Source organism: Callospermophilus lateralis, chromosome 17 (assembly GCF_048772815.1).
Source record: "Callospermophilus lateralis isolate mCalLat2 chromosome 17, mCalLat2.hap1, whole genome shotgun sequence".
Taxonomy (NCBI): Eukaryota; Metazoa; Chordata; class Mammalia; order Rodentia; family Sciuridae; genus Callospermophilus; species Callospermophilus lateralis.
Genome location: NC_135321.1, coordinates 36,746,050 through 36,763,779, shown reverse-complemented (window position 1 = coordinate 36,763,779; position 17,730 = coordinate 36,746,050). Strand labels below are relative to the sequence as shown.

Here is a 17,730-nt window from a genome sequence, read left to right as displayed (position 1 = left end):
TAGATCTACCCTGTCTGATAGAGTAGCTACCAGTCACAGGTGGCTACTTAAAAATCACATTAATATTAATTTAAATGATGTAATTTTAAATAGTTCCTCAGTCATGCTAACCATATTTCAAGGACTCATTAGTCACAATCTGAATAGTGACTGTCCATTCATTGGACAATTCAATCATGGGACATCTATCTTTGCAAAAGTCTATTGGGCAACACTAGACTTTTCTCCATCATTTACTTTTAAACTTCTCTTCATTGTTTCTCTTCCATTTCCATCTTCTGACTTATTCGTAACTGCTATTTCCTGCCTCACCAGGTTTTCTTAAATTTGACCCATCAGGGGACATTCACAGTATCTGAAGATGCTGTAGTTGCCACAGCTGGAGGGAAGGAGCGTCTATCAAGCCGTGATATAAGCCATGATTCTGGTAAATATCTTATAATTAACAGAAAAATTCCCCCATCCCAGAAAAAGAGTTATGAGTCAATTGTGCCAAGGTTGAGAAACCGTGGCCCACACTACTCTAGATTGAGGCCACATTTGCCATGCTTACTTAAAATTTGGTCATCATAAGTCTATACCTTGCTCCCCCCCAAAATAATGCATACTGTCCTCAACAAAGCAATACACTCTTGCCAACCGAGGCTAGCATCCAAAGTCCCCACTAATCTGAGAAAATATACTTAAAAGTTTTATTACTATGAATTCATAATTTTCTAGAAGGAGAAATTTTCTCACACTGGTTAGATGACCTATTTTTATTCCTTTAGATTATGTGCTACATGAGGGAAAAGTCTGTGTCTTTTCTATTTTTTTTTTCCTGCTTACTGTTATATATACATCTCTTAACTCTGAGAGGAAAGATAGGAAGAACAAAGCAAGATACATGAGTTACTCTCATAAAACAATGATGACAAAAATCATCTGAGTATATACATATTGACTCTGTGTTTGTGTATGTACACAGAGAAATTAAGGATTATACAGTAGTTTGGCAATATGAGTTACTTAAGAGAGCGTTGTTATAGGAAAGAAGAAAGAAAAGAAAAATATACAAAACTGTTACAAATCATTATGGTTGAAAGTTATATTTGAATCATTTAAATAACAGAACATTTAAGAATTATCTGAAATGGAGCAAATGAAAAGAAAAGCATGAGAAGACCCATTAGTTAACAGATTTATCTCAAAGAGAAACAGCAAATCAGTCAGAAAAAACTGTTTCATATAGTAGTCCTCTAAAAATACTGGCAATTAGGAAATCGGTTGATAGAGATAGTTCTGAGTGCTATGAAGATGTTGGGATTTAGGGAACTGAATTTTTGATTCAGTGACTATTACTGAAAGTGACAAGATTAGATGTGACCTCCTAGGCAGAGAAGGTAGGGAGAGAGTTAAGGAGTGCACTCTGACATCCACAGGCTAAGATATAGAAAAGCAGGAGATAACTGAGAAAGTAAGCTCACCAGGAATCAAAGGGGTGGTTCCCTTAAATATCAGTGCTAGGGGAGATGAGAACCAAGGGTCAACCCATGAATTAGCAACACAAAGCCTGCTGGTGGTCCCCTTGAGAACAGTGAAGAGGGTTGGCAAGGATGAATACCTACCTGAGATGAACACTACTGAGATGAGCCCAAAAGAGTAGAGATGAGGAAGTGAGATGAAAGACAGTGAGTTTCCCTGTAAAGTATATTGTGGGGGTGGTGTAGGTGATAGAGGCAATAAATTAAGCAGCACAATGGGATGGACCATGGTTTTAATGATTTTTTGTTTCCAAATTCATGTTGAAAGTTTCCCCAATTCAACCATTTTAAGAGGTGTGGTCTTTAGAAATTGATTGGGTCATGAGGGTTCCATGTTTATGTGTGGAATTAAGTACTCTTTCAAAAGACTTGTCAGAAGGAATGTACCTTTCTTGCCCACCCCTCTTGCCCCACCCCATCCTTTCCACCCTTCGAGGACAGATTCCTCACACTCTGGAGGAGTCAACAGCAAGCTGCCATACTGCAGGTGGAAACTGAGCTCTGTCCAGACTCAACCTGCCCGGTGTCTTGTGTCTTGGACTTTCAGCTTCCAGTACTGGGAGAAATAAATTTCTCTTCTTTAAGAATTGCCCAGTGTCAGGTATTTTGTTTCAGCAGCATAGACAAAGACAGTATCCTTGAAGGTTTTTTAGGAAGTCATGTTTGTGCACTTATTTTAATAAACTAGCAGGATGAAAAAAAAAAAATCCCTGATTCAGGAGAAAGAAACAAAATTGCAAGAGAAAACTCAATGAAAAGAAGGAAAAACATCCAATATGTAAGGAAAAGGTCAGGCCCAGACTGGAGAAGAAACAACCAGATATGTTCTTACCTCAAAGCATACATCAATGTATCATGACAAGGTGCCTTCCCCTAAGGGTAATTCTGAAGTTATTCCACTGCATCTTATTAAAATCAATACAGAAATTGATCACACCAGTTGTGCACAAGCCAAAGGTCCATGACTGGCAATTCCAATCAAGAAAACAATGAGTTTTGGTGGTGGGAGACATGTATGTAAATTCTCCAAATAATAGACTAAAAATGATGAGAATATAAATAAGTGAAACACATAAAAATATTTGAATAAAGTGATATATATTAATATTTTAGTTATTCTATGAAACTGGTGATATATAATCATCATTTAAAAAAAAACTCTAAGAAACAAACATATCTGGTTGTTTATTCTCCAGTCTAGGCCTGACCTTTTCCTTACATATTAGATGTTTTTTCCCACTTTTCATTGAGTTTTCGCTTGCAATTTTGTTTCTTTCTCCTGAATCAGGGATTTTTTTTTTCACCCTGCTGGGTGTGGCAGTAATCCCAGGGACTCACAGTTTGAGGCCAGCCTCAGCAATTTAGCAAGGCCTTAAGCAATTTAGCAAGACTCTGACTCAAAATAAAAAAATAAAATAAAAAGGACTTGAGGTGTAATTCAGTGGTTAAGTGTCCCTAGGTTCAGTCCCCAGTGTTGGGGGCAAAAAAATTCCAAGGAATGTGTACTCATATTTTTAAGAAAAAAAAGAGAGAATTTTTATCTAAACCAGAAGAACTTCATACTGCAATAGCTATTTTACTGTTTAGCAAAACAACCCATGATTTTAAAGTCACTGATAATCAATGTTCTTCTTTTCTCATATCTCATGCCAACAAGACATCAACATTGTTTAATATCATTTAAAATGAGAAAAACAAAAGTCCTCCTTTTTTGTATCCTTAAATCTGGAGAAATCTTAAGCTTTGCCAACATAGACAGAATTTAAAAAGCAGCTAGAAATACAGCTATTTTTTGCATTTTTAAATAAAATTCCAAAGAAAACAAGTTAGGTTCATCCCCCTAACTCCAGCTGTAGGCACAAAACTAAGCAGTCAAAAAGTTCATATAAACTTGCTAATTATAGAAATAATAAACTAATTTTGAACAAAATTGGTCAATTTCATTCTATTTATCACCTTTGGTTTTTTTCATCCATGATTACCCAAATAATGTACATTTACTTCCATATATAAGCTAATATTTCCAAAGAAAAAAATCTACAATAATAGTTGTCAGAGATCTTAAAAAACTTTCAGGCCTAAAGCATTAAATACCATCTCAACTTTGTCTACATTATTCAGTTTTCTTCATAGTAAGAATAGTAGGATGGTTTAAGCATCTTCAACAGACTCAGCAATAGGAGTTCACAGTATTTTCTTTCCTTTCCTTTGCATTAAGGTAGCTCAAATGATAGCAAAATATCTTCCAGTGTTTTTAATTGCAACTGGTCTTTTAGGTAAGTGAAAAACACCCAAATGAAGCTTTTAATCATTTTAAACTTTTAATTCAGTCAGAAAATGATGTTCTAAGAATCCAAAGCTGGAAAAATATTATAGAAATCCAAACTGCATCAACAAAAGACATTTTAAATTCAGGGACCAAGACATGGGTATGCTTAGATTTTATAACTGATATATTTTTATAAATCAGTCTAACACTTTAGGTTTGAACAAGTACTTAAATCTAAAAATAATAGAGTGGATGACATAACCTGAGTATAGAGAAAAATGTCCCCATGGAAACCAAATTTTTAAAAAATGGACACAAGAGTTAAGAGGGGATTATCATTTTAATAGATTCTGACTCACTGTTGGTTTTTGTTGTTTTATTTGTTTTTTCAATTTGAAAGGCTTACCATCTTGCTGACCATGAAGAGTCTGGGGACTTTGCATTCTTTCCTCAAGATTGGAGCTAAGATCAGAGTTCACAGCTGACATCCGTGTTGAGTCACTCATGTCAAATTCATCACTTTCTATTGAACTTTCATCCTGAAAATGGTTTTAAAATAACATCAAGTGTCATAAAATATACTACATTCAAACAATGACCATTTTATCTACATGGTCAATTAGAGGTTATCCAGTAATAAGCTTTTACAGAACTCAGTAAAGTATATTCATGCTAATAGGTGATTGAAATAACAATAAAGTGATTTCTTCTTTCAAGCAATTTTAAGACTGGTGAATATTCAAACAATATATGTATGCACATGCATATTTTAAAGATAAAATAATGTTTAGGGAGAATGTAATTTGGAAAATAGCCTGAGGAGTTAAAGAATGAATTTTTTCAGCAAATACCTCCCAAAAATGTCAACCATAAAATATGACATAAAGAGAAATATAAGCTTTTATTAAAAACAAAATGACTTGATAAAATATTATGAACACAAATCTTAAAATGAAGTAGGAAAGTTTTCATAAAAATTTTCACTGGCAAACAAGATTGAGTCTGATAATAGACAAATACACATGTCTAGAGTCAAAATCTGCATTTGACATATAGCAAGGCAATCTTGATGTATCATCAATCTTTGCTTATAAGTGAATATAAATTGCACTACAACCATAAAACATGAGTTCTAAGTAAACTTGTGCAAGATTCATTTAGGAAAATCAGTTCACAAAATGGCTTAATTACCAAAAGGTCATTTCACCAAATGACAAATTCAATAAAAACCTACAAAATATTAACTTGAACTAAATCTAGGATATTTTGCTTTAGTCATTTCACCAAAGCAAACTCCTTGGAGAACCAATTTTTTGATAAACGATGTGCTTAAAGAGCAGGGAGTGCTAAGAAAGCTGGGTCAAATGTAAATGTTTCCTCAAAATCACCAAGCTAGACTTTAATTTGTAAATGTTTGAACTGAAAGTTTAACATTAATAATTAGCAGCTGCAATGTGAGTATTGCAATTTTTTTTTGCAGACACTGTTCTTCCCATCTGCTCACTCAATCATCAGCACAACCTGTAAGCTAGGAACTATGATTCACACAATTCTATTAATGAAGAACTTGAAGCACAAAGAAGTTAAATAACTGTCCCTGCTACATATCAGAACAAGACTCATATGAAGTCACCTGGACTTGAGGAAACAGCTTCTTTGAATAGGAAGAGTTAGCTTGGTTTCAAAAAATAACATGCTGGTATCAGCAAAGAAGCTGCCATTGTTAGGGGGCAGGAGAGTTCTAGTAGACTAATAAACTGGCCTTCATAGGTTCATAGGTCAGGCCCAGGTGATTTTGATGCCAATTCTTCACCAAAGGTCTGACTGTGCCTAGGTTTACTGAGTAGCACTGGCTCTTCATTAATTCAGTAAGGAAATGCTACCTTGGGAGACCTTTGGGCAATCTGTCACATAGACGTCTGGTGACATGAACTTTCTCTTAGTACATTGTTTTTCACAATTCTAAGAAAATCCAAAGTGTATCTGTGATTGATTTATATATATATATATATATATATATATATATATATATATATATATATATATATACAATCTTATGAAAAATCCTATAAGATTAATTCAGTCACACATTATTTAGTAAAACAATGGATACAAATTTATGAGCAGAAAAATGGCATGTTCAGAAATGGAAAATTAATTTGCCTATTAATTTGTGTAAGATAGGACTGGTGTGGGAGAAATTGGAGGTGGGTATATATTTCATAAGATTGTATATACACATTTTTATATAATGTGTATATACATACACACACACATATATATAAGAAAAGAAAAATAAGAGACTCTAATGTGGACTTCAAAGTAATCAGTATTACCATATTCATGTACATACCTATACAGTTATTCTTTACATACAGTATACATAGTGTCTGTGCTACTATAGTATTTTAGAGGATATTCTCCAGGAACCAAACTTCCTGGATTTCAGCCCATGCTCTGCCACATATTAGATGTTTTACCTTGAGCAAGTTACCTTTCGGTTCCTCCATTTCTCTACCCATACAGTGGAAATAATAGTTGTACTAATCACTAGGGTTATATGAGGATTGAGGGTATATTTAAAATAGAATTATGTCAGGCACAAAATAAGCACAATATAATTTTATGATACTGCTATGCAGAATATGTAACAAATTTTAGAGTAGAATAAGATGCACATATAATATATGAACATATACAATACAATAAAATAAATTTTAGTAGCATAGTAAAGGTGAACAATACCATATATATATATCATACAATAATTAAAATAAAAATAATAAAAGGGAGATCGGTAGAGTACAGCAAGCAAATCAGGGAGAGGGAGGAGAAGAGAGAAAGGGAAGGTACTGGGGAATAAGATAATCAAATTATGTTACATGCATGCATGAATATGACATAATGAATCCATTATGCATAATTATAATCCGATAATAAAAAAGAGAAAATGTGTTTCTAACTTCTTTTGTGTTCCACATTAACAGTCTTTATAAATAATTCTTACTATGCCACAAAAAGATGATCACATATAACCTGCTTTCATAGCATTTATATGTGTGAAAAATGCATATGTATGTGAGAATGTGTGTGTCTGTGTGTATGTGTAAAGAAGAGTTAGACATTCAGATTCAAGTCAAATTCTATGAAATGGTTGAACAAACTGTTATAGCACATTATAGATAATCAATAAACATTTTATCACCACTTAAATGACACTCTTGTCAGCACACTTTTAAAGAAATTTGAACAGGAGATTAAAGTGTTATGTAACCAAATGTACTGTTCTATACTTTTGTTCTTCAAAGAAATCAGAAATTTTAAAATATTTATTATCACAAACAACTTAATGATTGAGAACATCTTAAATATTTCCCTCAATTATGACCTATGAAATAAAATCCACTTGTCATAGTTCTCCTTATTTAAATATCAATTGCTATGCTCTTTTATGAAGAGCTTTAATTCAATGAAGTGCAAGTGTTCATTCTGTAAGTTCCATTCCAATTATTCATCAATTAAATTATTCTCTTTTAATAAAAAGGTAGCAAAGTTTTATGAAATATCAGATTTGGGTTTTTCATCAACATAGAAATAATGCTAATCATTATTTCTAGGGAAGCAGCTAGGGAAGGTTTCTAAGAAAACCATGGTCAGCTACCATAGTAATTGTCTCCCTGAAATTTAGTTTCAGAAAAATCAAAACAAATATTTTAGTATAATAATTTTCTGTCCTTTTAAAAAATGTACTTACTTATGTTTAAAATTTTTATTATTATGCTTCTGTCTCTTTTGAGAAGTTGCTGGAAACGGAGACATCTGATAAGCTCCATGTTTCACTGCAGTTCCAAGTTCCAGATTTTGCTTCTAAGGAGTCTGGACCATAGTACCACTGACTCTCATTGCTATTGTCCTGATTGGTTCAAAATCTCACTTTCCCTTTGCTGAACCACATACTAATAGATCCCTAATTATCCTACCCACCTCCAATTTCTCCCACACCAGTCCAACCTTACACGTATAGGCAAATTGATTTTCCCATTTCTGAACATGCCATTTCTCTGCTCATAAATTTGTAGCCATTGTTTTACTAAATAATGTGTGACTGAATTAATCATTTAGGATTTTTCATAAGAGTGCTTGAAAATCATCCCCATCAATCTCATCTTTCTGGAGTTGTTTTTTCATTTACTTATGCTCAAGTCAAATTAAAGTCTATATTATTAACATTGGTATGAAATACACTACTTCAAATTTTATTGTGCATGTGTGTATAGTTTGTTACAAATTCAAATCTCCATGTCTCACACTTCAGACCTGGAACTAGAATCTTGGTTGGGTTCCTACAACATGTAGTTCAAAAAGTCCTGGATGTCTCTAATACTGATTATTTGACCAATGCTCTTCCAGAAAATATTCTGTGATGCTGGAAATGCTCTATAGTATGCTCTAGTCAAAAAGGGAACTACTAGCCATATGTAGCTAGTAAATACTAAAATGTGGTCAGTGTTACTTAAAAACTGAATTCTTTGCTTTAACTAATTTTGATTAAGTCTCAATTAAATTTAAACATTCACATGTAAAGACTACTATATTTAGCAGTACAAATTTAGCAATTCTTCAGTGGTAGATCTTGAAAATACATCCAAGCATTATTAGAAATGCATAAACCTAAAACATGAATGGTTTGGTATTTGACATTTCTTTGTATAAATTTCTAGTCAAAGCATATAAATATATTTAAAATTTTGAGGTGGGGGGATACCAGGGATTGATTGAACTCAGGGGCCCTCGACCACTGAGCCACATCCTCAGCCCTATTTTGTATTTTATTTAGAGATCGGGTCTCACTGAATTGGTTAGCATCTCGCTTTTTGCTGAGGCTGGCTTTGAACACATGATCCTTCTGCCTAAGCCTCCCAAGCCACTAGGATTACAGACATGCACCATTGTACTTGGCTATTTAAAAAAAAAAAATTAACAATTATTGTCAAACTCTTCTCCAGAAAGTTTGTTTTAATTGCAACTCTCATCAACAGTTTCTAAGAAAGTCAACTGGATACTGTATTTCAAAAAATCTTTCTCAGTGTGATAACTCCAAGTAAGTTAATTCATTAACAATTTATTTTGGCAAACATAGGAAGTTGGTTTTTGCATGATTTATGACCATTGTAGTAGATAGTCTGCAAGGATAGCTTCATTAACTCTTTCCGTCACTGTACACTGATGCCATTACATTAGGTCAAAAGTCAGTCTCAATTCCCCCCTTTCCTTAAAAGTAAGCTGGCTTTGTTATTTTTGTTTTTAATTTTTAGCCAAAAGAATGTGTCAGAAGTGATGTTATGATAGATCTAGAAAACCAGGAAGTTTCTACTTCCTGTCTCTTGGGAGTTAGCTGCCATGGAAAAAATCTGACCACCCTGGGGTCAAGATACCTTGAGGAAGTCCCATACCAGCTAGATAAATAGAGAGAGATTATGTAGAGGAGAATTTAGGAATCAGATATTTACGGGAAACTTTCTTGGACCATTTAGGTTAGTTCATCTGCCAATTGAGTTTAATTAAGGAAAAGCCTTCATTTATGCCATGGGTGCCAAAAGAAATCTCTAAGTGAATCCAGTCAGAATTCTTAACTCACAGAATAATAAACAATAATCATTTATGGTTGCATTAAAGCCACTAAGTTTTGGGGATGTTACACAGCAACTGACAGCTGAAAACCATCTACTCTTTCTCCTTTATGATATGCCAATATCATTCTATTTACATTAACTGATTTCAAAACAATAAATCCTTGGTAATAATTTAAAATCTATGTGCAATAGGTGAGGCAGATGTTGGGCTCTGAAGTCAGGTAAATTTAGTTCAAATATCTGATCTTCTCTGAACTAGTTTTATCATCATGGAAAGTTTTATTAGTTCAAAGTCTTGGCTTACTTTTTACAAAATGGTAATGGAGTAATAAGTTATAAAAATTAAATTAGCAATTCAGATAAAGCTTCTAGAACATAAGCCAAGAGTTCCTGGCTATCACTCCACAAGGATTTTTTTTTTCAATATATGGTCCATTAATAAAATATTTAACAAAATTTACACTTAAGAAAATTACCCTTTATTTGTTGTGCTCATTTGCTTGTCTCCAGAGTAGAGTTCCTATTTTCTCTTACGTTCCCTGTCACTCATTCCAGTGCAACTCATGTCTAATCTGTGGTGATTTTAATATCTCTGGGAACATCCTGACTCTCATGAGCGTTCCCCCAAAGATCTTATCCTCCACCTTGTTTTAGTCAGATTGCCCACATAATCATACCCAAGCCAATTCATGAACTGACTGCTAATCTTCAATAATCTTGATTTCAATATTCTGTTTTCTGCCCAGTATCTCAAATTTTCCATATTCCCCCTTCGAGTATTCCAAATTTATTCCACCTAAATTTCCACCCCACTTATATTTACAACCCCTTAATCCTAAACCTGTCACTGACCTCTCATCTCCCTCTTCACCTCTATCATGATCTTGCTCGTCATCTCAGCATGGCTAAAATTCAAGGTTTTGTCATTTTATTCATGCCCTTTGTGTGCCGCCTTCTCTTTTCACAAGACCCTAAACACAATGAATTCCAATTTTCCCTTTACTCCTATATCCATAAACATGATGTTTATCTACAAATATTAATATCTATTCAAAGGATTTTGCTTGAAATCTAAACCCAAGAAACCCAAAAGAGAACCATTTGCCTGGTCCATTTACTTCCATTGTCTAAATTTCTAATCTCCACACTCGACTCTCTTCCCAAACTTCCAAAACGTCCTCACTCTTGCTTTGTTTTTCACTGAGGAATTAGGAACAAACATAAGAAGTTATCCACTATCTAATCCTGCCTCTCTGTGCTCTTTTCTAAAGCCCACTCTAACAATTTTGAAAGAAAAAAACCATCTCTACTAACAAAATTGCTTCATCAATACTCCTTCCTTTCCTTAAATCATTGCTTCCTTCCTACATAATTCTTGTCCACATGCAAATATGCTATTATTTGTCTAGTATCAGAAAATTACATATAATAACCTCTTCTTGTTCCCATTCCACCTACAGTTATACTCCCTTTTTCTGCTCTCCTCCATAACAAAATTCTTCTAATGACCTACTGCCTCCAGTTCTCTCTTACACCCACTCTATTCAGGCTTCTATCCCTACCATTCCATAATAACTACTCTTATGAAGAACATTAGGTTACACCCAGACTCAATTTTTTGTCTTCTTTTAAATTGACTTACCAGCTGATTTGACATAATAGATTACTCTAGATTCCTTAAAATACTTTCTTCAGTTTTCTTATAGTTCAAAAACTCTCCTGATTGACCTGCCAACAAATTGGCTGCTCTTTCTCAGTATTCTCTGTTGGTTCCTCTTCATCTCTCAGATGTCACACAATGAAATTTCCCAAGACAAAGGCACTGGGCTTTGTTCCTAAATTTATACTCATTACCTAAGTAAGACCTCTGAATGTGTGGCTCTATATACTACATGCCAACGGTGCCTGGTGTCATATCCACAGGCCAACTGTTTGAACAAACCCACCTGAATATCCAATAAATGTCTAGATCTAATTGAATTTCAAATAAAAAGCTCACAATTGAATCTCTAATATCATGTATCAAACTCATTCTACCTATAGTCTTTCCTATAATTAATAGCAATTCTACTCAACTTAGTAAGATTAAAAACCCTGACGTCATCCTTCAATGTTGACTTTCTTTCGTACTCCACAGATAATCTTTCAGCAAATCTTAAAACATTCATAATCTGACCTCCTTTCACTTCCTTAAGTACCATCCCTCTATTTAAGCCTCCATCATCTTCTTTCCTATGTTCAAGACATTTGTCAGAACCTCTTGTTAGATCCAACTAAAATGGATACACATAAAATGACCACTGGCCACTCTGGGCACCAGATTCATCTAAAAGATTGTACTAAAGGTAGAACTTATCAGAAGCCGTCATTTTTCTTTCATGGGAACCCTTGCAGTTGGAATGCAGCAGAACACATGGTTACCACGTTTTTAATGGCTGCTCCTGTGCTAGCTCAGGTGTGAAAAAGTAGTAATCACACTGGGTAGGTTGAGAACCTCATGCTCCAAAACAGACAAAAATGTCTTATAACTCTACCATTATTGCTTCTAGGATTCCATGAGGGACATGTCAATTATAGGAATAATCTAACTCAGGGAAACCTAAAGATTTTTACCAGTGTCTCTAGTTCGATGATACAGTTTACCAACTGGGATCATTTTTGCCATTAGAAATATTGCCAAGGAACATGGTTGTCTTTTCAATTTTATCAGGTTTATGGGGGAATAATTCTAGAAAGTTTCCCAAAGCCCAAATTCTCATACATAAGATGTAAGGGTTTTGTTTACTCTAGACTAGACCCACATTAATTTCCACAATAACATTCTACTGATATCTTTGTGTCTACTTTTCCTCTGTTCAATCTGCTCCAGATGGAGCACCCCTGTTGATTCTGTTAAAATATAGATCAAATCACATGACTCCTCTTAAAACCCTTCAGTGGCTCCCCGTGATTCCCAAGTGTTATTAAAATATAAAGCCCCACAGGACATGGATTTGAACCATCTCTTTGAAATTTTCCAATAGTATCCTCTTCCTTGTTCATTCTGCTCCCACCATGTTAACTTTCTTACTGTTCCTACATCTTTCAAGCATGCATCTGACTTTGAAATATTTAATTATGCCCCTCAGATATACACACACACTTAATTTCCTTCAATTCTGCTCAAATGAGACCTTCCCAATGCAGACATTTACTTATTTTTGAGGTGCAGCTGATGGAACCCAGGGCCTCATGCATGCTAGGCAAGCGCCCTACCACTAAGCTGCATTCTGTAACCCCTAAGTTGAAAGGGATTTTCATTCTTGGTATTCCTTATTTCCCTTAATAACATTTAATATCTTTGTGTATGCATATTTTTATTATTTATTGTCTGTTCTTCCTACATAAGACATGCTTCATAAAGGCAGGATTTTGTAAATTTATTCACTGCTTATCTCCAGGAGCACCAGATATGCAGAAAGTACTCAATAAATATTTATTGAGTGAATTTATTGGATTTAAGGCTTATTCAAATTTAAATATAATTTATCACAAGCTATCTCTCATTTGAATTCCATTTTAGTGTGACTTACCTTACTACTTACTCATCTTAATAATCATAATTTTCTAAAATTTTGTTAGTAATATAACTGGTGATTTTTCTGAATATTTTAAGAAAGTATGAATGCACTTTAAAATGAAAGAATAAGGAGTCATAAAAATGAAAGAATAAGAATTATTTCCCTAAGCCAGTTATAAATTTAAAAGGATCTATTTCCTCATTGTAAAATGCTTATGATTTTTTAGAAGCCAGAAGGATTCAACAAATGTGGGTTGTGTTGTTGGCTCAAAGTTGATCTTACTCTTTAGCCTAGAAATAAACATATCAACATCTAAATGATCTTCCTACAAATAATTTGACAACTCTAACTAGTTTATGAGACATTAATTTTTTTCTAATTATGTAATAAATCATGGGGATGATATTTTCATTTTCAAGAATGGACAGACACTAATGTTTTCTTGATTGTCACTGATGTCTTTAGCCTAATGATTTCATTGCTATTTATTCAATCACTTATAGTTAGCCATCTGGTAATATGTAATCTGATACTGCCTCCTCACTAGTAGAAATATTCTTAGGGAGCATAGACTAAATAAAGTCTATTGAAGTCAAACAATTTTACAAATCCAGTTTGAAATTATACTTGGTGAAATGCAGATTAAAAAAAAAGATTGATTTGAGTTTTATGCATAAACTTGTCTCAACAAAGTAATCTAAAAATATTTAATGGAACTTTATCAAAGAAAACTATATTTTAAAAGCAGATATTTAAACATATTGCCCATGTCAGAGAAATGTTAAGGAGAGAATTTATTAACCTGAGAATCTGTTCCTAACTAATATAGATAATCTAAATGTCTCTACTAATTAGTGACTATTAATTAGTTAACTAGAATTTACTAAGTCCCTGCTGTATACTGACTGTTTTTCTACCTTTTGGAAAATAAACAGGGTCCATATATAACTTAATCCTGTCTTTGAGATTCTTCAACCAAAATGGTAAATGAATAAAATCCTAGAGAATACTCAGAAATATATATTTGGTGTCTAATACATGCCAGTATATTTCTAGATTCTTACTATATAAATTAAATAGAATAACTGGAAACATCAAAATACCTCCAATTAAGAAATATTACACATTTCTCTAGAAAATGCAGAGAAAAAAATCTATCAAATAATGGCTAAGATAAAAATAACTTAAAATATTTAGAAGATATGAATAGTGGAGAAATAATTATACTTGAAATACTTATTAAATTGGCTTTTTTGATTGACAGACAAAAATAGCCTTAGCACTTAAATTTCCTAAGATGCTTACTTATTAAGGCTGCTTTGAAATTTTTTCTCTGATCTTTCTAGCACTTTACAAAGACAAGCTCAACCGTGTCAGGAAAGCAAATCTTTCATAGGAATGAACAAATTCTCACATAACACCTCAAGTAGGTGTGTTAAGCTAGGGACTCTGTATCTAGGACTTGGGGTCTCTGCCCAGTTTTCCCATCTGTGCAATCCTGATGACATTTCTTTCATTAAAAAATATATAAATTACTGCCTGCAAAATGCCATCATACTTAATATCATAGTCATGGTTATCAAACGTCATTCCAATTTGTGATACAAACATAGATGTCTCATTTTACCTCATCTTGCTGTGAGTTTAGCAGCTGCAATTTCATATGCTTCATATAGGCCATGGTAATTGGCATGTTGTAGTCAATCATGCTGGTCACCAAAGTAGGAGGCTTTCCATTATCTGCAAAGAAACATTTTTAATGGGTAATGAAAGTGATAGTACGTTCTACCTGTAACTTCAGAATGATCCAATTTGTCCAAATTAAAATAGGCTTCTAAATACCCAGAGTTTAAAAGCATTAGTAGTATTGTAGATAGATTCCAGAAAAATAAGTGGTAAGGTTTCCCAAAGGTGTATTGACACAAATTAACAATGTGGATAAATCGACTATTTTTCACTACAGGGGAGCTTTTAAGTATCCTGAGTAATAGTGAATAAAGTTATTATAGTGATAAAACACAATTATTTGCATTTTTGTTTTGTTACATAATTAATTCCTATATCTACTTCTGAGTGCCAAAGGAAATTTGTTTTCTTTCTTTTTCCTTCTTCTTTTCATTTTTTGACCAGGTTACTTATCTTCCTACATCTGGGGGAAAACTACCTTAAATGTAATGTATTTCTGAGATTATTTTAATTAGTGAGAGAAATTCATACTTAAAAAAATGATATAGATAATCTAATAAAAAATAAATCACAATTTTATGTAAAATTTTTGTTGAAAGAAGTCCATATTAGTCATGATTTATCAAAATAAGGAATTGATAGACTTAAAAGGACATTGATAGAATAAATTTCCTTGCTGAATATATCTAAAATACCATGGAATAATATGATCAATGAAAATTAAAACATTACTATAGGGAAAAATGTTATTTTCTACAGTCGAAATTGTCTTCTAAGAATGGGCACTGAATTACTTTCTAAGTGGATATTCAAAATTCACTGCCTCCTACTTGAATAAATGAGATGATCTGACTTGTTGAACTGTTTCAGTCTCCCTCGTTTTTATGAAATTGTGAGATATAAATTGCCATTATGAATAAAATTACTTTAAATCTCACTATTTGACACTGCAGCTACCTTTATGATCTGTTCCATCTGGGTTTAAATGCATTCTTTTCTGGCACTCTGAGCAGCTCATTAGAAATCGTGTCACCGCTTCTCTTGGTAGGAAGGCATAGCTCTCTGAAATCTGAAATGATTCACAAAATATAGGTGTTACTATATAAGACGACAGTGCATGATTTAACAGAAAAGATCATTGTATTTCCAAATAAGACGCATTATTCCATAATGGCAGGAAGCACAGTGAAAGCATGCACTGCATACCATGCATCATTTCAAGAAATATCTATCCAACTTGATTAGACCTCTCTTCATAGGAGCCAATAGTGCCACGTGAAGAATAAAAAAATCCACCACATCTGGATGGATGTGTATTTTTTTTTCATTTCTTTTAGAGAAAATCATCACAGTATACAGATATTCAGTGACTTTTCCTTATTATTAAAAATTGCCAACATTGTTTTTTAAACTTACTGCTAGCAATATGAAAATTTTATCCAATTTCACATATATATTTTAAAATTTAGCCCCAAGTCAAAGCAGTAAATTTTGAATTCTGCATAATGAGCGTCTCTTCATTGTAGCTTTGAAAAATATATTAAGTGAGAATTAAAGGTAGATTCAAAGAGAACTCGTATATATATTACTGCAGCGAATCATCCCTTCCACAGAAAATGACACACCTGGAAATGCACTCAGGCCACTTCTCATTTATTTCACATTGATTTTCACTTTGATAGCTTACATTGATTTTAAGAGAAAGCTCTGCCTTCATACAAAACTTTTTTTTTTCAGAACCATAATCTGGAATCAAGTTAGAAATCAATACTCCTGTCTCAATAATTTTGTAAATATTAACTTTACAACAAGGTATTTATCTCATCAAAGAAAATAATACTTAAAGTAAAATGGATAGATTATTAAATATCTCTAAATATTTAACAATCTATCCATTTTAAATTTAAATCTGGCACTGACTTATACAGTGCTATTGAGGTTCTTGGAATATTTTTTTTAAACTGAAGAAATGTCCTCAAAAAGTAAATGCAACAAATCATTGGGAATATACTTCTAAAAAGTCTACTTACAAATACTGTAATTGAAAGGAAGCTGAGTATTCTTTTTGACAATCAAGATCCTGTCTTTCTGAAAGAAACAGTATTTTAAAAAGCACTAAATTATAAAGCCAAATCCTGGAAGATCTCAAGTGCCACTCAAATTTGCCTCAGAACAGCACAATTAAGGTAAAAATGTCAAGTATCCCAAAAAACTGAAGAAAAATCCACCAGAGATAATCAACCATAGATAAATCATAGATAAGATAATTTGCAAAGTTCATCTTGAAAATTCAATTATTTATAATACCTAAAATTTTCTTGCATTTACTTTTTTTTAATATAAGCATTGCTATTCCAACTTGGATCTGGCTACACTGAGTGATACAAACTTTTAAAAAATTGAAAAAATACTCAATTATCAAAACCATATAAAAACAAATAATTGCATTGCTATAGCTATATATTTTTTTCAAACTGTGTTTCTCACAATGTTATTGTGCAAATTTATGTCCTTCACTCAAGACACAAAGCATTACAAGTTAAGAGAAAAATTTGGAACAGAGAAGAAACTATAAAACAGGGAAATTTGTCTCATGCCTGCCTTCTCCAGCCCAAATATTCTTCTCTAATTTCAACTGTTTTATTTCTATTTTCAATAGAAAGGCCCTCAACCTTTAATCACCTCGTATATAAATATGCAAGTCCCCAGTTCCAAAAATGATAAAAGAATCAACCATTTTCAAAATTAGGATTCTCATTAACTATATGACACTAGTTCTTGATTTGGCTGTGTTTCATTTTGATTTTAGAAGAAAATCCTAAACAATTTATGTGTAGTTAAGAATTCCATTATTTGAGTGCTTATGGATTTTTATCATTTAATCCACACAACACAGCCCTGCCTGAAGAGATTACCATCATCACTATTATGGTACATGTTTGACAGATGAGAAAACTGAGCTTCAAGAGGCTTTGTGTATTTTTGCCAATCAAGTGCAAGACAGAACTCACATCTGATAACTTGGTTTCAGAGACTATCCCTTGAATCTATCTCTAGGC

General features: G+C 33.1%; 1 protein-coding gene across 5 annotated transcripts in view; it reads right to left on the bottom strand.

Moving 5' to 3' along the window:
* Nol4 (nucleolar protein 4) overlaps window positions 1-17,730 on the bottom strand; it is a 310,075-nt gene that overhangs the window by 204,756 nt on the left and 87,589 nt on the right. For all 5 annotated transcript variants that reach the window (XM_076836802.2, XM_076836804.2, XM_076836803.2 and 2 more), the window contains 3 exons: window positions 15,629-15,740; window positions 14,613-14,725; window positions 4,199-4,331 (listed from right to left, as the gene is read on the bottom strand). In XM_076836802.2, coding sequence (XP_076692917.1) covers window positions 4,199-4,331; window positions 14,613-14,725; window positions 15,629-15,740 — 358 coding nt within the window. The remainder of the gene's footprint in view (window positions 1-4,198; window positions 4,332-14,612; window positions 14,726-15,628; window positions 15,741-17,730) is intronic.